At 39.3% G+C, this 24000-nt stretch overlaps 2 protein-coding genes across 9 annotated transcripts in view; both read right to left on the bottom strand.

Moving 5' to 3' along the window:
• The window catches only part of gapvd1 (GTPase activating protein and VPS9 domains 1), a 37928-nt gene extending 23772 nt beyond the window's left edge, over positions 1 to 14156 (bottom strand). For 4 of the 7 annotated variants that reach the window (XM_008419199.2, XM_008419202.2, XM_008419200.2 and 1 more), the window contains exons 1-8: positions 13997 to 14156; positions 4464 to 4682; positions 3762 to 4029; positions 3108 to 3680; positions 2935 to 3018; positions 2320 to 2454; positions 822 to 1014; positions 225 to 305 (exon numbers count right to left, since the gene is read on the bottom strand). In XM_008419199.2, the coding sequence (XP_008417421.1) occupies positions 225 to 305; positions 822 to 1014; positions 2320 to 2454; positions 2935 to 3018; positions 3108 to 3680; positions 3762 to 4029; positions 4464 to 4648 (1519 nt within the window). In that variant the 5' untranslated portion in view covers positions 4649 to 4682; positions 13997 to 14156. The remainder of the gene's footprint in view (positions 1 to 224; positions 306 to 821; positions 1015 to 2319; positions 2455 to 2934; positions 3019 to 3107; positions 3681 to 3761; positions 4030 to 4463; positions 4683 to 13996) is intronic. The other 3 variants (XM_008419204.2, XM_008419205.2, XM_017306818.1) reach the window with 1 other exon arrangement.
• Positions 14157 to 15937: 1781 nt separating this feature from the next.
• Positions 15938 to 24000, bottom strand: part of unm_hu7912 (un-named hu7912) — an 8856-nt gene continuing 793 nt past the window's right edge. Inside the window, exon 2 of one of the 2 annotated variants that reach the window (XM_008419197.2) lies at positions 15938 to 20456. In XM_008419197.2, the coding sequence (XP_008417419.1) occupies positions 17208 to 20408 (3201 nt within the window). In that variant the 5' untranslated portion in view covers positions 20409 to 20456 and the 3' untranslated portion in view covers positions 15938 to 17207. Of the gene's footprint in view, positions 20461 to 24000 lie in introns of both variants that reach the window. The other variant, XM_008419196.2, reaches the window with a different exon arrangement.

Here is a 24000-nt window from a genome sequence, read left to right as displayed (position 1 = left end):
TCAGTAACAAAGAAAAAAAAAACATTTTCTTTATCATGATCAGTAAAAGCTCTGTGCACACATGGACGACAGCAGTGCTACGCAACAGAAGCACGGTGGTCATTGTGCGTCTTGGAGAACGGACTAAAGCTTAATGTGCGTTATCTGACACGAAGGCTGGGTGAGACGACAACAACAGTGGGTTAGGTGCTCTGAGGCTCCAAGCTAACCGACAGGCTACCCACCAAAAGGGGTTACTAATGGAATGTGAGCAGACAGAGTGGTGGTTGAGGGGTCCCAGGATGTTATAGCAGCTAAATGTTGTCCTGGTCATTCAATGGCAGCACGAGAGGAGAAGAGAAGGACAAAGTAGGGAGTTGGAGACAGAACAAACACAGCATCTGAGAATTCATCACAACAACATCTGAGTTTGAAAAGAAGCAAACACAAGTGGTTTGTTTCTATGCAAGAGTGCTGCTAACACCACCATTTGAGAAAAAAAATCCTAATGGCAGTGCTCTATGCTTCTTTTTTTCTATCCATTACAATTAAAATAGTTAATTTATATATGGTAATTTAATTGGTTGTCATTTCTGTAATTGAACCTGAATCCAGGGCATGCTAATTATCCCTGTAACAAGCTGAAAAGTAGCTCATTAGCTTCCCATGAAACAGCTTTTCACCACTCAGCTCTGCTTCGTTCTAATTTTTATGAGATTTAGTGCACATCTTTTATTGCCTTATATCTGAAAATGACATCACTACAAACAGGTCAGTAAATGAAACCTGAAAACCTGAACAGTAAGAAGACACAGATGGAGAACGCAGCACAGGAGGGGTACCTATAGGTAATCTGTTCTTCTTGTTGGCAGGGGTTGTAGCTGGGGAAAGCTGAGGGGTGTTGGAAGGAGTCAGCTCCAAACTGTTGCTCTTCACGGTTCGAGAATGGGGGACGTTAGCCAGCAGAGTCTCCAGGGCCATGTGCTCCTCCTCTCGAAGGTGGTCGCCTGCCATTACGCTCCGAACGAAGTCCACCTACAATACAAACGGAAGACATTTCTCAGAATCAAATGAATTCCTAAACTGTTTTGGAGAAGTGAGTTGGTTGACTCGAACAAGTTTATACTTGACATTTTAAAGTCTAAAAAGAAATTAAGAGTTTTTTAAGACACACAACACAATCAAAAAGTGATTGGAAAATGATACAAAGTTTAATCTTTTATTTTTACTAATGAAAAAATTTACTCAGGGTGGCTATATAGAAATACATACCATGCTTTCCAGCATGAACACCATGCTTATATCTGAACATGACATCACTACAAACAGGTCAGTAAATGGAACCTGAAAACCTGAACAGCAAGAAGACACAGATGTATGGTGTGTATTTCTATATAGCCACCCTGAGTGCAACCACTATTTGCTGAACTTACAGATGCAAAAATTTATCAGCTTCACACATCTAGAAGCAGACACTTTTACCTGCAAAAATCATACTGAGGACAGTCTAAACCTGATCCAAGAAGAGCAATCTGTAAAAAACTGAAATGGCTCTTTTTTTTCCCAATATATTTTTTGATGAATATTTAGCTCAAGATTTTTTTTTAGCAATAACTCTAAAACTAGGGTCCTAAAAAGTTTATTTTTCTTCCAGTTTTTTTTTTAATCAAATCTTTTTCAGTTTTTACCGTTTCGCCTTTTTTTTTTTTTACAAGTACTGTTGGATCGAGACGCCTAAAATGAGTGAAAACTGAAAAAACGAAATGTAGTGGGGGTGGGGGGGTAGTGTATGTGCAAACTACATTAATTGGAACTCTGGGAAAACAAAACCAATCAATAAATGTTGGGGGAAAAAAAATGTAGATATGAAAACTCGAAAAGAAAGCATATCAATTTAATACAATTATCTGTATAAAACACTTTATTTTTTAAAAACACTCAAATTTATCATCTTTTGGGCACTAGAATGAGAAATTAAATTTGTTAATACTGTGCTTCTACAGTTCAGTTTTCCTTTTAGTTATAGGAAGCCCCTGACATTTGACTCCTTAATGTATTTGCTTTGGTGTTCCTCTGTATAAACGCTCCCTCCTTAAATTGCTGTAAGCCTTGGAAGAACATTGTACACCACACCTTTAAGATTTTTATCTGTAAAAAAAACAAATTATAAAAACCACCATGAATCATTTCCCTTATACCTGTCAGTTATGCACAGTGAGTGTCCATCACATAAAATTCTGATATAACACATTGATGGTTTCCTTATATTGCACTTGTAAGGATATAACAAAAGTAAAAAACGAACATTATATTTTTTTGGACCGCTTTAGCAAAACCTACCAGTGCAAGCAACTGACTGTGAGTAATGTAGACTGCAGTTCTACTGAGCCCTTCGAGGAGATTCATGGAGGACATGGGCGGGGTCTCAACTGCTCGTCCTCCAATCACCACATCCAGAAAAGCGGCAACACAGCTCTGGAAACACGGACAGAGCAAAAGAGAAGTTTTTCTAAAAGCACATCAAGAAGTGTCTCCTCCACAAAGAACCTTGATACCTGAGTTAAACTAGTGGGCTGCAGCTAACAATTAATAATCAATTATTCTAACAATTAGTTTTGATGATTAATTAGATTAAATAATGGGCACATTTAACAGATTTACAAAAATGTTTTTACCCTAAATGTAAAATGTTTTTTTTTTTTCCCCCGTACAGGTTTGGCTTAATTACTGCTCTGAGTATGTTGTTTTTTCAGCCAATGGCCTTTTTTTTGAGTGTGTATACTCCACTTAATGATTAATTAATAACTAAATTAGTCTAATTGATTCATCATGATTAATCCGATTAATCATTTCAGAACTACACAGCATTAGACTGTTAAGTACTGCCCTTTTAATCAAATACTAAGAATAAATACTAAAATTTGGTCAACCAGTGTGCAGATAGTTTGGAATCACCTTATCAAACTTAGACAAACTGCTTTTCCTCCTGGGGTCTATATCATCATCAGCCATGGCTAGCTGCTGCAAAAGCTGCCCCACCTGTAGAAGAAAAGCAGAACAGCACCAGATAGTTGATTTGTGATCTTAATGTGCAAATAAGTGCAGATAGAATCCTTCAGGAACCTCACCTGCATGAGATTAAAACGAGCCACTTCATTGATGGGCGCATCTGAGATAATGCCGTACTGTTCTGGGTTGACTATAGCCGGGCAAATGAAACAGGTCAGCAGGAGGTCGGTGCACATGGTGCGCACCTCGCCCACCTCGAGTTGCTCCACACACGACAGAGTCTTGTACATCTGGGACACGATCCAGCGCAGGCTGTGTGGGAAGCAGTAGGTGTTCTGCTTCAGGTAACCGATGAACTTGTTCACCAAGGCAACCAGCTTGGCTTCGTTGGCCTCCACAGCCGCCTGAACTCTTTGCTTGTAGTCCTCAGAGCCTTTCTCCCCGAAGCGTTCCTGCTGGGCCGGGGTGAGGCGCTCCGTCACCTTGGCCGGGTCGGTTTCCAGGTGATCCTCGTCCTCCACCAGCAGCTGCATTATGGGTTCGTGAAGGGTGGCGGTGAGGAAGAGCTTGGCAGAGTACAGGCCCTCTGAGAAGAGTTTGAAAAGGATGCTGAAGGCACAGGTTCCACGTCGCAGAAGACGGCGGGGGTTGTCGTTCTCCTTCAGCTCGAATTCTACCAGGTATCGCAACACCTGCCAGGAAAAAAAATAGATACAAGTTAAAGCCAATCATCTTTACGTATGCCTGCCAGACTGTTGTTCTGAACTTCTGACCTGCAGCAGGTAGCTCTCATCCTCCTGCATGATACAGTTGCCATAAAGTGAGGTGAAGACGTTGTGGATGACGCCCTGGGTGTGCTCCTGGTTAAGTCTTTCTCCTGCCACGAGGCAGGACGCAACAAGTCTGGGGTTTTCCCTCAGTCTGGCCAAGAACTCGCCATAGATCGTCTCCTGGAAACCCAGAGTCTTGTAGCCGTCAATAAACTGCGTATCTTCCAGCATCTTTGCATGTTGGCAACACTCAGCCGGAGAGGCCTCCACACTATAGGACAAAGACGTTTCATAATCAATATGATTTAAAAAAGAAAAAAAAAAACTCTTGCTTCAACAGACATTTAGTTTTTGATTTTCTCACAACAATGGCTCCACACATGATTAAAACTTAAAACAGAGTTTAAACGGTGAACAATGATCACAGACATATAGCAAAGTTGGTCTTGAAAGGTTGACATTGGGCTTCCTGATTGGTCCACTCAAAACCCTGAAATCAGTTCATTTCAAAAATACTTTTTTGATCCCGCAGGGAAATTAAATATAACTTGTACTAATTCAAGATTCTTCAAAGAGTTAAATGACCTATGCTTCAGACTCATGGCAGGAATAAGCTCCACCGACTCTTCTGTGAGGGGTGGTTTATGTAAAATTGTGGTTTCTAAAGCCTCCCAAGTCAAACAGAAAGCCTCATGGCGGCCTGACCTGGTGAGAATGAGCCGATCGAGGTTGATCCTCTGCTGCTTGGCGATCCAGGCCGCCCGGTACAGCCTCTCAGCCGTCTTCAGCACATCACTGTTGAGCCTCTGGATCAGCTGCTTCTCCGATGCCACATACAGCCGCTCCTGCTTTAGGTGGTGGGCCAGAGTGTGGATGTCTGGCTTCACCATCTTCACGGGCTCACGCAGACCGAGAACGAAATGGCTGCAGAACAAATGGAGACAAAAATCAGAAAATGAGACAAAGTCAAAAGCTCAAAAAAAAAATCTATCAAAACGTCTCATAGACACAAATGACGGGAAATAAAAATCCTGTTCACCAGGTGGCATAAACAATTGCATAACGCCTTTTAATGAGATTTAGACGAAGTTTTTTGAAGTCTGGGAAAACGGACCACAGTGATATCATCAGGGTTATCGCTGCTTGGGTTTCAGTTCCATTATTCTCCAAAAAAGGAAGTCAGTATTTATGGTTGAATGGATCGCACCATAAACTCCTCCAGTCACTTCACTGGAGAACTCTCAGAGCCGTGGGCTTAAATTATTTAACGAAAACAAAAAAAGATCACACTTTTCGCTCATCTAATGAGATATCTATTCAATTTAATTCAAAGACAACTTTAATCACCCCAAAGGGAAATTAAATGCTTCTATAACTGCAGGGTTTCACCTAGAACAGGCGGATGGTACGGGCACTAAGGCAGTCATCCAGAGGTCTATTGTATAATTTTTTAAGGTTTTATTGGCTCTAGTGGCCGTTATTTGAGAGTCGTTTGACAGGAAAGTAGGTCATGAGAGAGGGGGAAGACATCAGGTCACCAGGCCCGATTCCAGCCACCAAGACTCGTCCTGGTGGCTGGAATCGACCTCCATGGACATAGTCGAGGCCATGGTCGTGGAGACCTTGGCCATGGAGGCCTTGACAAAGGCCTCCTTACATGGGCTGTGCTGTTTTTTAACGAGTTGTAAACACTGAAGGCTGGGGGCAGGAAGAATCTTCTGTAGCGATCTGGATAACAGCGGCTCTGACAAAGCCTCTGACTGAAGATACTCTGTTGTTGTATGGCTGATTAAGAGGAGCTCAGTATTGTTCTTCATCTTATGAAGTATCCCAAATTGCACAACCATCTCCAGAGGTTTCACAACATTTTTCTTTATCAGCTTGTTTATTTTTTATTTTTTTACTGAGGATAGTTTTTTTATAATTTCCAAAAAACTAAATAATGTATGAAGAACTTGTATTCAACTGGACTTGGAAATGGTTGTTTTCTCCTAAGTATTGGGTGAACATTAGTTTGAGCGATGACGGCCCCATCATGCATGAGAAACCATCATTTGCATTCTGTATTCTTTTCACGAAGGGCCCAATGACAACAAAAGAAAGCTCTAAAGCTCCAGCAGATATCACATGGCCAAAAAAAATGCAAATCACTCTTTTGCATACCCACGGCCTTAATAGGCAATCCAAGCTGAGTGCATGAAATCTGAATGATTTCTCAGTGAATCCTTCCCTCAAAGTCCTCTTTATAGTCGGCTGTTTACAGTGAAAACCGAGATTAAAGTGTGGAATTGGGGTTCCGGGCAGAGAATAGGACTGGGAGCAGAGAAAACCGCCTGAGAGTGGGAATGACTGCGAGGCAGTGTCAACCCACACAATCTAACAGACAGCCACAGTGTTTTTGTTGATATGCTTGACAAATTAAATTGGTTATGTGTTTTTAAGACAAAAGATAAGCTCTACAGTTAATTACTGTATCAAATCATAAAGAAAAAGGCCCTTGAAATACCAGTTGATAAGCAAGAAAGGAAAGCTGCAGACAAATAATGCTCATTAAAAAAAAAACACTCTAGGATAGTAATTGCAAAAAAACAAATGTGCCAAACTATTAAAATGGTCAAGTGATTTGGGTCTCTCGTGTCAAGAAGCTTTTCCTGATTCAGAACAGTGAAGAAATAATGCATCAAGATGGTACTGTAGAGGTTGGAGGGCAGCTGAATGTGTTAAGTTGCTCTTTTCTTTTTATCCTGTTCCGTCACAAAAAACATACTGTAAATGGAAATGTAACATTTAAGACAGGGATCTACTAACTCTACAGGGGAAACACAAACCGATTGCGGTAAATGTCAACAAGGCATAATAAACACAGCTTCATACAGGGGATTATAAGTTAAGTCCTGAAGAGCCACATTTCTTCAACTTTCAGATGCTTTCCCTGGTTGCTGGCTCATGTTGGGAAACCCCAGGTTCAACGTGAACAATAATCATTCAGTCTTGATTATTGATATGTGACAGAATTATTGGACAAATTGTATTTTTGAGAATTAATTTTATCCTCATAATCATAATTTTATCATCAAAAAAACTAAAATCATCTCAGTCAATTTCCCTGTGTCTACAAATTTTGTCCCTGTGACTACAAAACTTATCGGTTTTGTTGGATAAAAACAAAACTGATAATTACTTTTATAATTACTTTAGGACCAAAGAAGGAATGATCAAGAGTCAGCACACAGCTCAGCCATTATAGCTGGAAACTGCTGATGAGGATTCAGGTCTCAAATGGACTCGGACCTGAACCGTCAGAGACGTATAAAGACAATTACAAAGTCAGCTTTCTATCAGCTACAGAACATTCCTTTGATTTTTCAAAGAAAATCCGGTTGCTGCAATGCACTACACAATTAAATTGTAATTTGGGTCGGTCTGGTGATGTAGATGAAAAACACACAGTTTTCCTCAGGAATAATCCCACTCCCAATTTGTCAACTTGAAGCTCTTAAAAAAAACAATCCATTTAGGGAAACATGGATTTCTAAACATATTCCCATCAGTTTACTTTATTATTACTGTATTATTATTAGAAATAGTAGCAATATGTTTCATAAGTTCACTTTTTCCACAAACACATTTAGAGTATTTTCTATATTACGTCTTATTTGTCTGGGAAAAATAGCAGTATTTCATCCTGAACACAAGATGCACACTGGTATGTCATTTAACATGTAGTTTGCTTTTTACATTGCTCTCTTAAGCCGTTTTCGCACTGCAAGGAACGGAACGGTACGGAACGGAAAGGCACGCTTCGGTCCGGTTCCACCCGTACTGCAGCCCTGTTGTGTTTGTATATAACTGAGGGCGCCATCGAAGCTGTACCTGACATCATTATTTTTGAAACTAAACAATGGTTTCAATGCAGCGACCGAAGCCTTTTCCTCAGAGATGCGGCGGAAAACTTTCTCATTCCTCGTTGACCGATCTAGCTCATTCTGTACTCGTTCATCAGCGAGTAAGCGGAGGAAAAAAAATTACCTCATCATGGGGCCAGGCAACAGCAGAATATTGAGGGGAATTCATCGCAAATTAAAAATAATAATAAAAGTATTAAAAGAGCACTCTACAAAATACAGTAAGAACAGTTTAGTGAGAGCCAGCTAGACCCGATCAACGGCTGACTCTAAACCAATCAGCTGCTGATTCTAAGCAGCACCGCTTGGAACCACAGCTCTTGTGGTTCCAAGGGGCCGGGTGGAACCGGTCGGAAGTTCTAATGCAAACACGGTCAGCCCTACTTTGAAACCGTTCCATTCCGTACCGTTCCTTGCAGTGCAAAAACGGCTTTATTGTGAACCTAATCTTTGAGCAAATTGGGAATACAATGGCAAAATACATTGTGCAAACCTAACATTTTCATGAAGTGTTAGCAAAATTCACAGTTGCAGAACATTACTTACCTTCCCGTTTATCTTAAAAGAATGTAGTAATTCCACTATTTTGCCACCCTTATAGGAAGCTGCATTGAATGCTCATGGAGTGAATTGCTGTTTAGAAAGCAGCCTCCTAAATTGTTTCCATAACAACATCAGTAAAATAGTTCTGTGTAATCCACTTGGAGAAAGACTATTTTTAATCCAGTAACCAGATTAATGTAACTCTCACCCATATTACCACCAACTGTTGAACTCTTCCCCTCAAAAACCCACCAGGCTCAAGCTTATGACTCACTTTCACATGCACAATCATATTCTTAACAAGGAGCATTCTTCACACAGAAGTGAAAAAGGCAGTCAGGATACTAAGTGGCTAGCAGGAAGGAGGACCATTGTCACTGGGCTGTGCGCCCGTCAGCTCTGTTAAAATCCACAGTTTATAGCTAACTGGTGAGTCAGTCAGGGAGAGCGCTGGGGAACTCTGAAGCAGAAGAGAAACCCGGTAACGCACTATGCGGATAATCTGCAACTCTTAAGAGTCCTGAATGAGGATGCTAATCCTAGTACAGGAGGCGACAGCCACTAAATATTCCTAACATGAATCACAACAGGGCCAGTTGTTGAGCAGAGTCATTTATCATTCTAACAAGGTAGAGAGAAATAACAGGTGAGGCAAAAGCAAGGCGAAGAGGGAGGAATTTTGCACGCCAGAGCGATCAGGTATGGAACACTGGCCAGTCCTCCCAGTACACGATCCCACACGTTTTCAGGCAGCCCAACCAAAAGTACAAAGCGTTTCTGATGGCTATTAAAAGGATTTCACTTTCCACAAAAGGCATTCGTGACTCTGAGCCAACATCCTCTTCACACTTCCTTTTCTGAACATTTCTTACACTGCTCAGCAAGTGAATAGTACAACTGAAGCCCATGTAGTTAATCAAAATGGACCCTTTCCTCCTTCTGAGAAATATTTCTGGAAAACTTAATAAATTCCAGGTTGGAGTGCTTGGACAGATTTTCAGGGACAACCAGCTGGGTGAGGAGTTAAAAAAAAGACTCAAACAGTTAACCTGGCTTAATTCCTTATTCTCATCTCGAGAACCTTGATCTCACAAGCCACCCCTCACCCTGCTTTCTATAATGCTTTGGAGACCACAAATTGAAAGGAAGAGCTAAACATGTGAATTTGGATTTCCTAAATCCAGAACTTTAAATTTGATACAGTAGATGATTATGCTAAAAACACTGAGGTACTTCAGCTGACGGTTGCAGAGTAGCTGTGGAATGTGCTGTCAGCACTCAGACTGCAACTGCATCAACTTCTGTGTTATGGTTAGCAACAATATGAGGTTAAACAATAAGTAAACATTAATGTCTACGGGACAGGAGGTCAACTGAACTTTAATGAACAATGCGCATCAGTTCTTACACTACACATTACAAAAGGAGAACAAATAATGTAACTCATATTGTCAAAGTATATTCAAAGAGTTGTTGTGGATGGTGATGCTGTGGGCAGGACGGACGGATGTCCAGTAGCAGTCAGTGTTGCAACAAATCTGAAATATGATTTGAAAACCAGGCAGAGACTAAATCCTTTCCTATTATCATCAACGGAAGAAATGGTTTGAACTTCTCCTTTTCTCTCTGCTCTTTGGTCCTGCTCTGCATCCATAATGCCTCCGTTTCAACACCTCTGGTATTTTGGGTCATAGTTCAAGTATTATTTGAGGGTTTTAAAATGCTAATCAGCTGCTCCCAGTTGTAAAAACAACATCTTGCTGGCTCGACTACGCATCATAACTGTCCGAAAGTAAAAAGGTAAAGCAATAATCCATCCAGTGGCACAACATCCAAAACCAGTGGGGACAACTGTCCAAACATGCAATGCCTCACAAAAAAAAGAACAAATCATAACTAATGTACAATTGCCACCATGAGTGACGCAATTCTAAAACTAATGTAAAGAATTGTGCATCAACATGAATGTACAATGAAGCAATTTAAGGATACAAAAGACTACTTTCTGCAAAAATAATTATAGTTCATTCATAATCATGCTACTTTACTGCTGAAAATATTCTGCAAGCTCCAGCGTTTCCTCACTACATGAATCAAACATGTACGTCAACCTTTCTAGTTCAAAACTAATTTTTCAAAAAACAGGGGTGGAGAGGGAGGAAACAGATTAAAGAGACTGATACACTGGGACAATCAGTTCCAGGACACACAGTCCGCACACTTCAGATCTCAAGTTTTTCCAACAGTGATCAGAACAGCAGAATCATGTTTCATCTTACGGCAAAGAATAATGCATTACCATTAATAAAACAGGCTTTTAGACATCCGGATACTGAGGTTTCTATTCAGTGAAGGCACAATAAAAGAGGTGTATTAGTTCATCCACAAATGTAAGATCTCCATTATCCATCATTAAGAATAAAGTGGGTTGGTATTTTTAAAGCTGAACAGCAGCTAAGAGCGCTAAGTGCTATGTGCCATACAGCGTTGGTTCTGATCAGCAGAACTACAGCAATGGGCTTGAAACATGTTAAATTGTACCTGCAATACAGTTATAATGATCAGAGTCATCAATGTGCTTCAGGTGGTACTAAATAGAAGAAAATTAAACAACTAATGTGTAAGCTTGCTAGGTGACTATGAATAAGTGCTTTATGCCAGATAGTTTGATCAACAAAATAACACACTAACAATTTGCCACTGATTAGGGTTGAGTTCTCAACAAAACTTTAAATCAGTGGTCCCCAAACTACGGCCGCCTCCACATTTGGTCCGGCCCCCTGAACAATACCTGAGAGCATTTAGATTTTTTTTTCATATATGGTATTTATTTCATAAATAGTGTTATTTCCTGGATTTTCTTTTTTTGTGGAGAACCCAGAGAGGGTTATTTGGTTATTATTTATTTCATTAATAGTGTTATTATTTATTTCCTGACTTTTGTTCTGTGAAGAACCCAGAGAGGGTTATTTAATTGTGCTTTCTAGAAAACAATACATTTTTACATTTAGGCACTCCTGCAATCGTCACACCTTTTCTGTTACAAACTGACTCCGGCCTGCCACCAGAGAAGGGAAAAGTTATGTGGCCCTCACAGGAAAAAGTTTGGGGACCCCTGCTTTAAATGTTCTGTGTTGCTCAGTGGCTAAAGCTAATCATGGGGCAGATGAGCACTGTGACAGAGGTCAAGGTTAATGAAGGGGCACTGAGCTAAATATCATGTTAAAATCTTATTCCCTCATCAAAAACACACCTGGTGTGTTGCTTTGATTTCTTTCACACATGTGTGAGAAATCCTTTGATCTCCCATGGCAACCACTCATGGGTACCCAAAAGCATGCTCTCACAAATTGCTGCCTATTTCCTCAAAGCTCCTCCTTGGAGCTGCAGCTCCCACTGAGCTTCCACAAAGCAAAGAATAGTTATAAACAGCATAATGGAGGAGCACTGTTAGAGTAGAAGCTTCTTAAAGAAACAGAGGCCAACTAAAAGACAAATTGTGAAGTGAAATTTCAGCAGTTTTATAACAACTGAGAGTAACACGGTTACTTGATTGTGCTAAAAAATGGCACAATGTGCCAGAAAAATATGTAATACTGCCCCTTTAAAATACGTCCCTCAGTTATTAGTGCACACTTTGTAAACAGGCTGTTGTGCAACAGGTGCATATTCTGGTCAGAAGTCCTTTAATTCACAAATAAAGCTCAAACATGGCCTTTTTAATCATACAACATATTTCAAAGTTAAAGGTGGAGTTTAATACTGATGATGATTTTTTGCTAATTCTACTTACTATTTAGAACTGTAATAAACAGTTCAAACTAGTTCTTTCTAGCCTTACAGCCATGATGAGCAGCCATTAATTATGTGGATCTGAAGCAGAGGCAATTTCAAACCATCTGTCAGAGAATCTGGTCGCAGTAAAGCTGAGTTTTAGTTAAGATTTGTAAAGCAAAAGGATTTGGAGTTGGCATTTTAATGTATTTTTTAACATCTGCAGTAGACATCACAATTGGATGTAGTAAATGTAAACATCAGTGTCTGTATGCGTTTACATAATGTAGACCTCAACTAAAATTTACAAAAATCTGCCAACTTTTTAAATCGGCACATTCCAGATTTCTAAATCTGAAAGGTCAACTTTTTTCTCCCACTACACTATTTTCTTGAGGTCTATTAAAATCAGTCCTGGATCAGTTCACTTCTTTAACAACTTGACAAAATGTCCAGAGTGTCCTACCTGTGCTTCCAGTTGATGGAGGGAACAACAACCAAAGAACACACTTATGTTATGTGTTAGATAATGATTCCTAATTTATAAGAGGAGCAAAGATGATTCACACCCCCAATTCATAACTTTAAACCGTTCCAAGAAAAAGCGTTAAAAAGATTTATCATCCAATATACTGTGTGTAAGTTCCTGACCGTTTCAGAGATGCATTAGTTTTGGATCAGCATGGGCATCACAATAAAAAAAAAAAACATGCATAGCAAGATTGTTTAGCTGAAACATTCAGTTTAGAACGCCAAACTCTGATCTTCTGGGAATTTTACAATCTATCAAGAATTAATACTACGTACATCTGGAATTGGATAACTATTACAATAGGCGCAATGAAAAATTATGGTTCAGCAGAAGGAAAGGAACATTAAGGTCTGAGTCAGAATGAATGAAAGCAACATGTGTTAGTAAGACGGAATATCTTTCATAACTGAATAAACTTGTAAGCAGGATGTGTAATCACATGGGCCTTATTCAATCCAAGTCATGATGTTTGTCACTAAATATAAAAACTGACAATTTCCGAGTAATGTGATTAAATCAGCAGGACGGCTGAAGTAAAAGCTTGTTGACTAAGCTTCACATGAAGTCGATCAGAATGTAGTAATCTCTAAAGTTCATATTAAACACAAAGTACTAAAGTACACACAATTAAGGAGATGCAGTGTAGTTTCTAGAACGTCAATTATTAACGTTGCTATGAAGTTTCCATTATTTTTCAGCAAGTAATGAGTTGATAACATTCTCCTTTAATGGAAAACAACAGAAAAGCAATTGTCCCATTAATCACCCTACTTATTGTTGTCATTACAGTATCTTAGGGAAAAATGAGGACATGATTATGTTCGTCTCCTCCTGAATCTCCAGTTGCTACAAACAGCTGCCAGTAATATTTGGTGTTTAAGCATTTTATCGTGTCAAATGACAGCATGCTGTTCAACTACCACACCAGGCCTAACTCGTTTCAGCGTCCCACCATCTATTGTGCAGCTTGGTATTTTAGCTCGGACATTCCTCTCACGGGCTGGAGGGGGACACATTTAGTTAAACTGCCAACTGTTTTAAGGCATAAAACTCAAAGTCTTACTGTTAAAAGATGAAGAAGAAAACCTCCTGCTAAGCAAGGCAGTCGATAAATCCCGATAGCTTTTATTAACGTCAAGTGAGGTTTTATATCGCCAGCTAAGGTGGCTTGTCCAGGGCTCTTTCTCTATGTAAAGTACCATTGAACGATCAGTTTGACGGATAAACTCAACGGAAAAAAATGAAGGCAATCAAAGAAACCAAAGTGCAACAAACGGACGAGTAAACGACAAAGTGTGTGTTTGCACTGATTTGGAGGAGGGGCGCAGAAAGCAACCTGGTGAGCAGGCTAACATTAACGTTAGCAATTCTAGCAACGAAAGCTAAGGATAAGCTAGCAGACTTAGCTTAGCCTTCGACTATGAGGTCCACAGAGACCAGACGTTGTTCAAAATACTTGGCGTGACGAAGGTCGTGCTACTTACCAAATGTAACTGGCCTCTGCAGGTTATTCCCCGAGTCTCTAAACACGGCTAGTCATTAGACTTGTCAGGTCAGAAGAACAGTTTGTTGGCGGTTAGCGGTTTAACACTGGCTGCAGCTAAACAGGACTGTCATTTGCTGTCATCACGAGGAGACATGCGCAGACGGGGAGTTGTTGCTGTTAAAGGGAGCTTCCCACTTTAAAATAAACAGTTATGTGCTGTGCATCTTACAAAGTGAGCAGACATGCACACTATTCACCAGTGCTTTGGGAAATTATCCATATGATTAAAATTACCTACGGTACATTAAAAGCATATATTTTATTTATTTATTTATTCCAAAGGGAAAATAAATGTTGTTTGTGCTCATCATCCAAGTATCTTCAGAGTTGTTGTGAATGGTGTTGCTCTGGGCAGGAGGGCTCTACAGTGGCAGTCAATCTAGCAACAACTCTTAGGCCTCTTACTGAAGACTGTTGATGCATGATAGTCTCATGTCTGTCATAACATGGTAACGGCTCAACCTTCAGGGACAGAGATGATATTTCACAGTAGCATGTCCTGGATAACACTACCATATGTTGTTAGCATGCACTGTTAATCCACCTCATTTACCTTTGCCGCTTTCTGCTCTGTTGTCCTGCTAAGCGCCCATGAAGCCTCTGTTTCAACTAGGAAGCCTCTAGGATTTGGGGGTCATAGTTCAGATACTAGAGTTTTGGGGATGACAATCAGCCGTTCCCAGTTGTGGGCGGGAGAAAAAGTTACGCAGCATAACAACAGTCAGTAAGTAAAAAAAGAAAGAGCACAAAACCTTTCAGCTTCAAAGCATCCAAAGCCATAGGGAGTAATTGTCAAAAAAGCAATGCTTCAACCAAAAAAAGATGAACAAAAGATGCGTCTGCAAAAAGAACACATCAGAACTAATGTAGCAGAGCTATTCTAACATGCTGCCAGTACGAGCTGCTCAAGATCTGCCATTTTTTCACAAAAATAATTTCCCTCTGCGGAACTACTTCTCTGTTACCATTCTCAAACCAAATTTATTTCTATAGTTTTCTGCATTTTTTATCGCATGATAGCACTGACAGCATTGTAATGTGGATTTATCTTGTCAAGTCCCTTTCTTAATTTCACATCATTTAGGCAGTATGTTTGTTTTCTATAAAGAAGAGTCAGAATCACTTTTATTGGTAAATCAGACAGGAGCAAATAACAAGTGCTGCTGACTACTTTATTGACTCTGAAATCAATCATAACATTGATCTGGGAGTAAGACTGACATAACCACATTCATTTTCCATTTGTAATTTGTAACAAGCTACATAAGAAAAAATACCTGATTTTTTTTTTTTTTGCAATTTATTTATTCAAACATTAAAAGAACTCAGAGTTCACTAGTAGAGGTTGTTAAATATGGAGTTTTGGGCCTCCATAAGTTCATGCAGGTTGTCGAAAATATTAGTGGAAGTAGTAAGTGTTTTCTTCCACTTGGTTGTGCTCTAACAACAGAAATGTCACAGAGCCCTGTAATAAGCAACACCATACAATACACAGCAAAGACTTGATGCTCACTCACATTTTGTGAAAAAACATTGTTTAAACAAGTCACTATGCTGATAACTGGAACTAAATCCTCCTGAAAAAGCTATTAAAAATAAGATTTGGATACTTAGCTACTTAGCTAACATGTTAACAATCCCCAAATTTACTTTAAATGCCTGAAAATGCTATACTAACATGTATCTCATATTCTATTGAAAGACTTAAAGGACTAACAACATTATGTATAAAATATTTAATTTAAGTTTCTTTAAAAATACTTGTTCAAGTTTGACACTTGTTCTGGCAGCTGAAATCTCGTTTGAGCATTAAAAGTGGTGCTGTTGCTAAATGGAACTGTATTAAATCTAAACTAAGTTAAAATATTTCACACTTGGCCACTTGTTAAAATCCATTTATTATATATTTATACAGAGGTTAGAAACATCACAAAATAGAAACTTGAAGAGAGCTCTTGCACAAAGATATATAATCCAGTAAAAGAGCAACCTTAGCTTAGTGAACAAGGGCAATTAAAGCAGGCTAAGTTCAGTGCTGGAGCTGTGTTAGGAACACTATCGTTTTAGGACTCATGTCTTAGTGCAAACAACTCTTAATTTAAAGGAATTATCGGTTTTTATAGTAAAATAGGATTTTACAAATTAAGGTTGCTCTTTCATTGCATATGGTTAAATTCAGAATGTGTGGTGATAATAGTTTCATTGAGGTCTCTAGGTCAAGATGTTCAAATTATCCAATATCCAGTAAATACTGTGTGATATACCTCTTGCATTTTTAAGCAGCAGCTGTTGTCAACATAATAAATTCACTTATAAGCAAAAGCAATTAAAAATACTTAAATATAAATAACATGCTTTGAGCAAAATAGTTATCTATGTACAGTTCTAGTTAAACAACCTATATCTAAAGCTCTTAATACTTTAGAAATACCTATTCCATACATTGCTCTGTGTCAAATGCATTTGTTTGTTCTTAACTGAAGGCCACTTTCATACTAAGCAATTTTTTACAAGAATGACATCAAGCATTAGTATTAAATGAGATAAGCTCCAACTAAAATGCTTAGTCAGACTGGCAAAAAAAAAAAAATAGATGGTTCGATTGTACTTCTTTGTCTATGAAACATCATTGAATAAAGTGTTGCTAAATAATATCCACATAACCATACCAAGGAAATACTTGAATACAAACAGTTGTAATATTACAACCACTGCAACATGGCGTTTAAATTTCTGATATAACATTTGATAGTGAAAATAAAATTACCATTGCAATATGGTATGGGCTGGCTTTACTACAACATGGAGTGAATGGAAGTGCACTCCCTGAATAATATGTGCTTGATATATTTGTCTTTCTACACTTTAAAACACCTGAATAACTGGGTTTAAGCCTAGTCTACATGCAGGCTATAAGCTCTTCTGAGTGCATCATGATCGAAACAAGCCAACACAGGTAAACCTTTAAAAGTGCATTTTGTTTTGTCTTTGAATTGGGGGAGAGTTTGGGAACAGACAAAACTAAGAGGAGGTGAGAAAATGAGTAAGTTAAGTCACATATTTATACATGTACAGTTGTTCAATTTTCCAAACCACAGTAAATACAATTAGTGCTGCTGACATCATTATTGTTACTATTAAGTGCTATGCTATATAATATCATCTAAAAGATGAGGAGTACCCAACCAGTCAAGTGTTCTTGGCTCAGATGCCGCCATGATCATGCACATGAACTGCTTCCCTGTTCTCTTGTCTATCGGGTAAATTGTTGTGGGAGTGAACCTTTTGTTACTCTCCACAAACTCGCACAGCTGATTATAGATTTTGGGGTACTCATGACGGAGGAAGACTCCCCTGGTCCTGAGTTCACGCTGGATGTTGACGAAGCACACCTCCCTCGCTTTCCTTCCCTCCTCCCCTTCTTTGTCAATGTCGGGTGTGCCTGGGGGTGGTGTGAGAATGAGAGTTTCCATTTCATCGTCCTTCTTGAGCACTTTTTTGTCTGGACTCGAGGAGGCCAAGGACACCTTTGCATATTTTCTAACTGTTGGTGCTGGGACCCTTGGTGAAGGTCTGTTAGGCACTAGTTCACCAACAGCTACTGATACATTCAAAAGGAAACATTCATTGGGGTCATATTCATTGCCTGCCTGCTGCAGTTCCTTGCAATATTCTCCGAGGTTGTCCTTAAATCCATCCAGCTCTCTAAGAGACAAATATGTAGGAGACATGAGGAGGCTTTCCAGTCCAACTTGCAAGAAGTTCTCTGCAGTCTCTGGATTTGCAAAACCCAAAAAGAGAACCCCTCTCCCTCTGGAGAGGTAGCCCGCTTTAGCGATGCGTGAGAAGGCCTTGTGGATTTCTGAATTCTCTCTGCAGAACTTAAGGGTGTGCCGACACACACTGCTGACACGACCATAGAGACATGTCTCTTTATGGATCTCCCAGTCATCCCTGCGACAATTTCTTGAGCAGTAAAAGGTATAGCAACTATGACAGGACTTGTAGTACAAGCAAGCATTGAACATGCTCTCAATCCGATTGCACTTCTTATTAGCACATGCCATAGTGTCATCTTCATCTGTGCTGTGGTCTGGAGAACATTCTTCTGCGCTCCTTTGGAAAGCATCACACCCACTATCAGGATCTTTCAATGTGTCTGGGCTGGATTTAGACGATGGAAGCTGTGTGCTGAGGCATTCTAAGTTTTCGAGTCCCGGGGATTCTGTGTTTTTGTCGTCTTCAGTGATCAGTTGTTTTAACTGGTCTAAAAGATTTTCACTTGATTTTTTGCTCGTTGGGGGTTTGTAGTCAACCACCAAATCAGCTAAGAGTTCATCCAGTTGTTCCAAACTTTGCTGGAGGGAGAAGTTATTATGTTTTCTTTCTTTGGGGACCTCTGTCGTGTTGGATTGCTTCTTTTCGTTAAGTAGCCTCTGAGTTGATGCATTATCACCATCAGAAGTATCCCAGCTGACAGAATGAACATCACGACGCCTGGCATTTCCTGCACAAAGGTCATTGTCTGTTATGGTGATCTCTGGAGTAACAAACCAGTTTCCACTCTTAGAATTTCTCCATGGTTTGTTTGAATTCCTCTCCAAAGAGTTCTCTGATAAAGATAGAGCAGCATAGCGCCTTGGTGAACTTGAAAGGTTAAGTATGACCGGCTTGGCTGTAACATCAGAGGATGTCCCTTGCCTTGCTTGGTGAAACAGATTCTCATAGCTACGTCCACGCGGCACAGTTTGCTCTCGTTCATGCCGTGGATAGATGATGTTGTCCCAAGACTTAGAGTGGTTTTTGACATCTGCTCCAAGTCGACTGGCCTCTGTGTAGCTGTTAGTAAACCACGGAGGAATGCTGAGGTCTTGTCTCACTCTTGGTGGTGTGTTCTGTGATGAGTGGCTCGAGAAACCAGAAATACTAGAGCGATACCAGTCATCTGAAAAGGCCTGAGACATTCGAGGGCGTCGATAACCCTCTGTGTTGTATAGCCTTGGGGGGAAGTACTGCTCTTCAGGAGAGGAGAACGGTTTAGAATAAAACGACCTTGAGCTACTCATATTGTAAGGAGTGAACCGACCGTCTTCTCCATAGTAAGCTCTAGAAAGTGGAGTTTGAGAAAAGTATGAACTTCTCTCACTTGTGGAGTAAGGTCTGTTATATGCAGAGTGAGCTGCCTCTCTGTTGGTAAGGTGGTCAGTATAGTATGACCTCACAGGAAGTGTGTGCACCCATCGAGTCCTCGGATCATACTGACTTGGGGTTGTACTACCAAAACTGGTTAGGCTGGACCGATCATCCTGGAAATACGTCCTAGCATAGGGGTGAAGTGGATACCGGACAGCATCCTCTGTATAGAAAAACTTTGTTGGTATGTTAGGATTAGAATAGGCTCTGTGTTCTTGGCTCAGATATGGTGTTGTTGGTGACGGCATCCGGTGTGTGTCTAGATGCTGGTAGGAGATAGGAGACATGCTGGTGGTATAGAGATATCCTTGTCTAAAATCTCCACTATAGCATTCGCTTGGAGTTGGTGTTGGAGAAGAGGCAATGTGCCGTGGGACATATAAACCAGACCTGCTACTGGCCTGCGAGTACCTTTGCCAAAGATGTTCACCATGCGCGTTGGGAATCTGCCTTGATGTGTGCTCCAGTACAGCAGCATCAGGTTTGATGTCCACACGGCACCTGACATGAGGGCTTACAGTTGGTTTTTCAGTTTTATCCTGCTCAAAACAGTCAGAGACATAAAGGGGGGTGTGGGGCTGTAGTTTAATAGGATGCACCTCATTCAAGAAAGGCCTGCTAGTGGATTCCCGTTGGGTTTCAGCAGTCCTCATGGAATCTGAAACAGCCTGAGATCCGTCCCTCCCATTCCTGGCTTGTGGTGGAGATACAGAGATGGGGACAGGGGTGAGGGTAGCCTTTAGTCTAGGGGCACTTTTAGACCTTGACCTCTTTTTGGACTCTGACCATGTAAGATAACTTGTTTTGTCTTCGGTAGCTTGCTGCTGGAACTGCTTGGTATTAAAAAGATCAGGAGATGAAAATCGAAGATGGCCTGGCTGATCAAGTCCATTCCAGAGATCTTTGTTTAATGGCTGATTTTCAGGCCTGTTGTAGTGTTGCTCCATTGAGGAGGAGAAGGACTGTGGGTCATCCAGGGATTCAATGAAGTCGAAACTACGGCAGTGTCTTTTATTAATTATCTCCGATTTATCGAGCATTTTCAAGTCACATTGCTTTGAGGAATAGAGAGAAACGGAGTGACCAGTAATGTCGCCCAGTGTGATGTCCCGGTACAGATTTGACGCCAGTATATCAGGGGGATGCGTTCTGGTCATCTTGAAGAAACTTCACGGCTCTCCTGTCAGTTCCATTTAGGATCAAGACTGCCTAAGGAAGAGACAGAGCGACAAAAGAAATGCATTTTTCATTATATCTCTGTTTTTCCTAGAAGCCACACACAGATATGCAATGGAAACCCAGTGCTTTAAGTAAGTATTACTCAGGAACAACAACTGATACCAGCAAAGGTGCCTCTAAGTAAATAGTTAGATACTCTGCTACTCTGTATGGTTGCCATGGCAAGAACCGTAGCGCATCACAGTATGTAAACAAAGTAGCAATCATTTACGTCTTTTAAGGCTTGTGTTAACAGTTAACATAAAAGAGTAATCAAGGTATATACTTCTTTTAGACAAGAAACATTTCTAAAATAGGATATAAATAATCATTCTTTAGCTAAGTTAAAGACAGAAAGGGAAAAAATGTGCACACATGCCAGTACACACAACAAATTGGCATTTATGTGCAATTTGATCCAAAATAGTTTTTATTGATACTGCTAAGATGTATTGTTAAAAAAAACAGCAAAAGAACTTCAGCTTAGGTTCAATTTATGATTAAAAACATAAAAGATTTGTTATTTTATGTAGGTTTTTTGGTTTAATTTATGCACTTTCCTAATTCCATAGTATTGCTCCAATCCAGGATTTTTGAGTTGTAATCAATCCCAGTATCACAGTTTAATATCTGTCAGTAGCAAAATGTTCAATGCTTTTACTTAAAAAAATTCATGCTTTTTGTTGTGATGAAAACTGGCACTGCCAGCCATATTACTGCAATTTGTGCCCTACGTTCAGTTATATTAATTATGGCGAGATTGATAATTACATAATATGCCTCAGAAGGATCATTTCATGCATTTCAACGTTTTACTTCAGAGCTGGTTAATCTGCTTACAGACGGCTGAGGCTAAGTAAGGGAGTGAGAGTTGAAGGTCTTTAAAACTTAACAGTAGTTTAAATATTCTGCTGCTGTCAACTCCTTAGCTTTATTGAGTTGTAGCCTCCACATCCAGCCCCTCCTTTACAAACCTCTCCGCAACAACCGGTCATTAACTATTCATGACAAGGTGATTAAGAGAATTCACTAAACAGCTGAATGAAATTGTATTTTACTCTTTGGCGTGATGAACATATAACGGGGACCCATTTTTATGAGGGTTCCAAGAAAAATTTGACATTTTGATATATCATTTTATAATACTGCAATGTCAGTATCGATTGGCATTAACACACTTATTTGCCACTCTTTCTTGTTCATCAACCCAATCTCACCATTGCTCTATCCAGACCTTGGGATTTTGATCATAAATGAGATCTATAAAAGGTGTGAAAATTAAAAAATAGTGAACATTTCTCCAAGCTGCAAAAACATATTTTTAGCAACCAGATTTTTATTGCATCACTTATTGGCCACGATCACCACGATCTACCAAGTGCACTATAGGACACATTGTGATGTCGGTACGTTGTGCAACCCTATTTTTATTTAGCAACTAAAACTGTTAGGACCGTAAGTGTGGCTAAATTTAACCTCTGCCTTACTGTATTATTTCTAGATCATATACAGTTATATATAATAGACTGGAATATGTGTTCTAACGAGGCTAATTTTATTAGATTAAAAATACCTTTTGAAAATAACAATCTTTAAGGAGGATTTAAACATACTTTTTCACTTAGCCCACATTAGTGAATTTAAAAACTGTTGTTTTTGGACTGATGCAATGTTCTAATGTTACATTTGAGATGATAATTGCTATAGTGACCAACTTGAAAACATCAGTCTGTGAGTTAATGAAATAGTATACTATGTTTCACTTAGTGAATGGAGTTAATGAAATAAATTAACTTTTGAGTAATATTTGAATTTATCAAATGGCTCTGCATTTATACAGTGTGTCAAAGTCTTCCAGTAGGTTGCCAAATTCTCAACTTTCATGGTCCATGGCATGGAAATTGCCAGCTACTTTACAGTTAGCCTTCCTGTTGTCTTAGAGCTCTCATTGTTTGCCACAGTTTTCGCCTCAGATTTTATTGCTTCAACAATTTAAGGTACCCTCCATCATAACAAATGCCTAACATCATTCTCCTTTTTTCAATGCTAAAATATTGAAGAAGAAAGTGATGCTACAAAGCACAGCTACAGACTGTCTACTAACATCAGGCTTTCATGAATTAATAACAATATTTTTTTTTATTAATTTATGGGATTGCTCTGTGGTTTATTTAACTGTGCGCTAAATACAACGTGTTCCTTTGTTTTACATACATCAATTTGTAGTTTTTACATCAAAAATTATAATTGTAACAAGTTATGACAACGGTAAGTTTGACATTCAGTCTTACGGTTTTTTTGCTTTTCAAAATTGTACTGCTGAACTTTGGAATTCACTGATTTCTATTTTGTTATATTTTTTGCAGTGTACAACTTTTTTTTTTTTTTTAGCTAACAGCTTAAACTTTAAGAGTAAAATTGGCCAAAATACATCCTACAGGATTGTGTGGATGGATTGGTGACCTCAGCTGGATGTCTGAACCAAGAATGAATTCAGATCTGACACAAATAAGAAATCCGTCATATACAATTGATTAGAATATTGCCCCCTGTCTTTACTATGCAAAGACATTAAATGCTTTAAATAGATAAACATTTAATAATCTCTTATTAAAATTTATTCAGATTTTTATTTTATTTTTAGGTTTAATAAGAACACTGGGAACAAAACGTTCCAAAAAGGGGCTTTTGTGTATCTAACACAAACATGGACTTTCTAGTTGGCACTCGCCCACAAGCCAACCGTGAGTTACCATCTGTTCATCATGATGAGAGGAGTGACCAGCCATCATGTCTCTGCAGCTCACCTTAATATCACGCCTGTTTACAGACAACCTCTACATACAAACCTACATCGTTAGTCAAGGTGCACATGTATTATTATGCTCATTTAAATTACATTAATTTGGGAAATGTTTTTCTACTTTTAAGTGTATAACATCATTTAAATGGACACACAAATTAGACTTGACCCAATAGCTATAGAGTAAAGCGTGTGCCTAAATCAACTTGAATGTTTTAGGTCGCACTGTTCTTTCTAATAACAACACAACAAAAACCATGTGTAACAGTGCATGGTTTGTGATTACTACTGTGGTCTCATCTAGATTGAAATAATCAACTTCTAAGTCAAAATTGTATTAAAATAAAACAATTATATATGTGATAAAAATGTGATTTGGGAATTAGTTCACAATCACAATCCCACTTCAGATACTTTCATAATTCCATAACTTTCATCTTGACTAGGTAAATATGTGCATTCCTTCCTCCATTCACTCCCCTGCCTCAAAGCTCCTCTTCAGCAGGAACACTGCACTTTCTAACAGTTTAAAGCCACATGCCACATACTGTCTCCATGGCTACAGCCCACAGCAAGGAAACCATTCAGCCCCCCTGCAGTTGCACAAATCTGTCTGAAAATAAAACTGACTAATAATTAGCGGGCATCTCCATTAAACGGGTGCTGAGGGCAATCTGTGGCGTGCAAGTAATCAGTAAGAATGTCACAGAAACGTTATTTTAAAAAAA

The sequence above is a fragment of the Poecilia reticulata genome, linkage group LG9 (genome assembly GCF_000633615.1).
Source record: "Poecilia reticulata strain Guanapo linkage group LG9, Guppy_female_1.0+MT, whole genome shotgun sequence".
Classification (NCBI taxonomy): Eukaryota; Metazoa; Chordata; class Actinopteri; order Cyprinodontiformes; family Poeciliidae; genus Poecilia; species Poecilia reticulata.
Note: the sequence above shows the minus strand (reverse complement) of the source record. Positions and strands in the feature narration are given on the sequence as shown.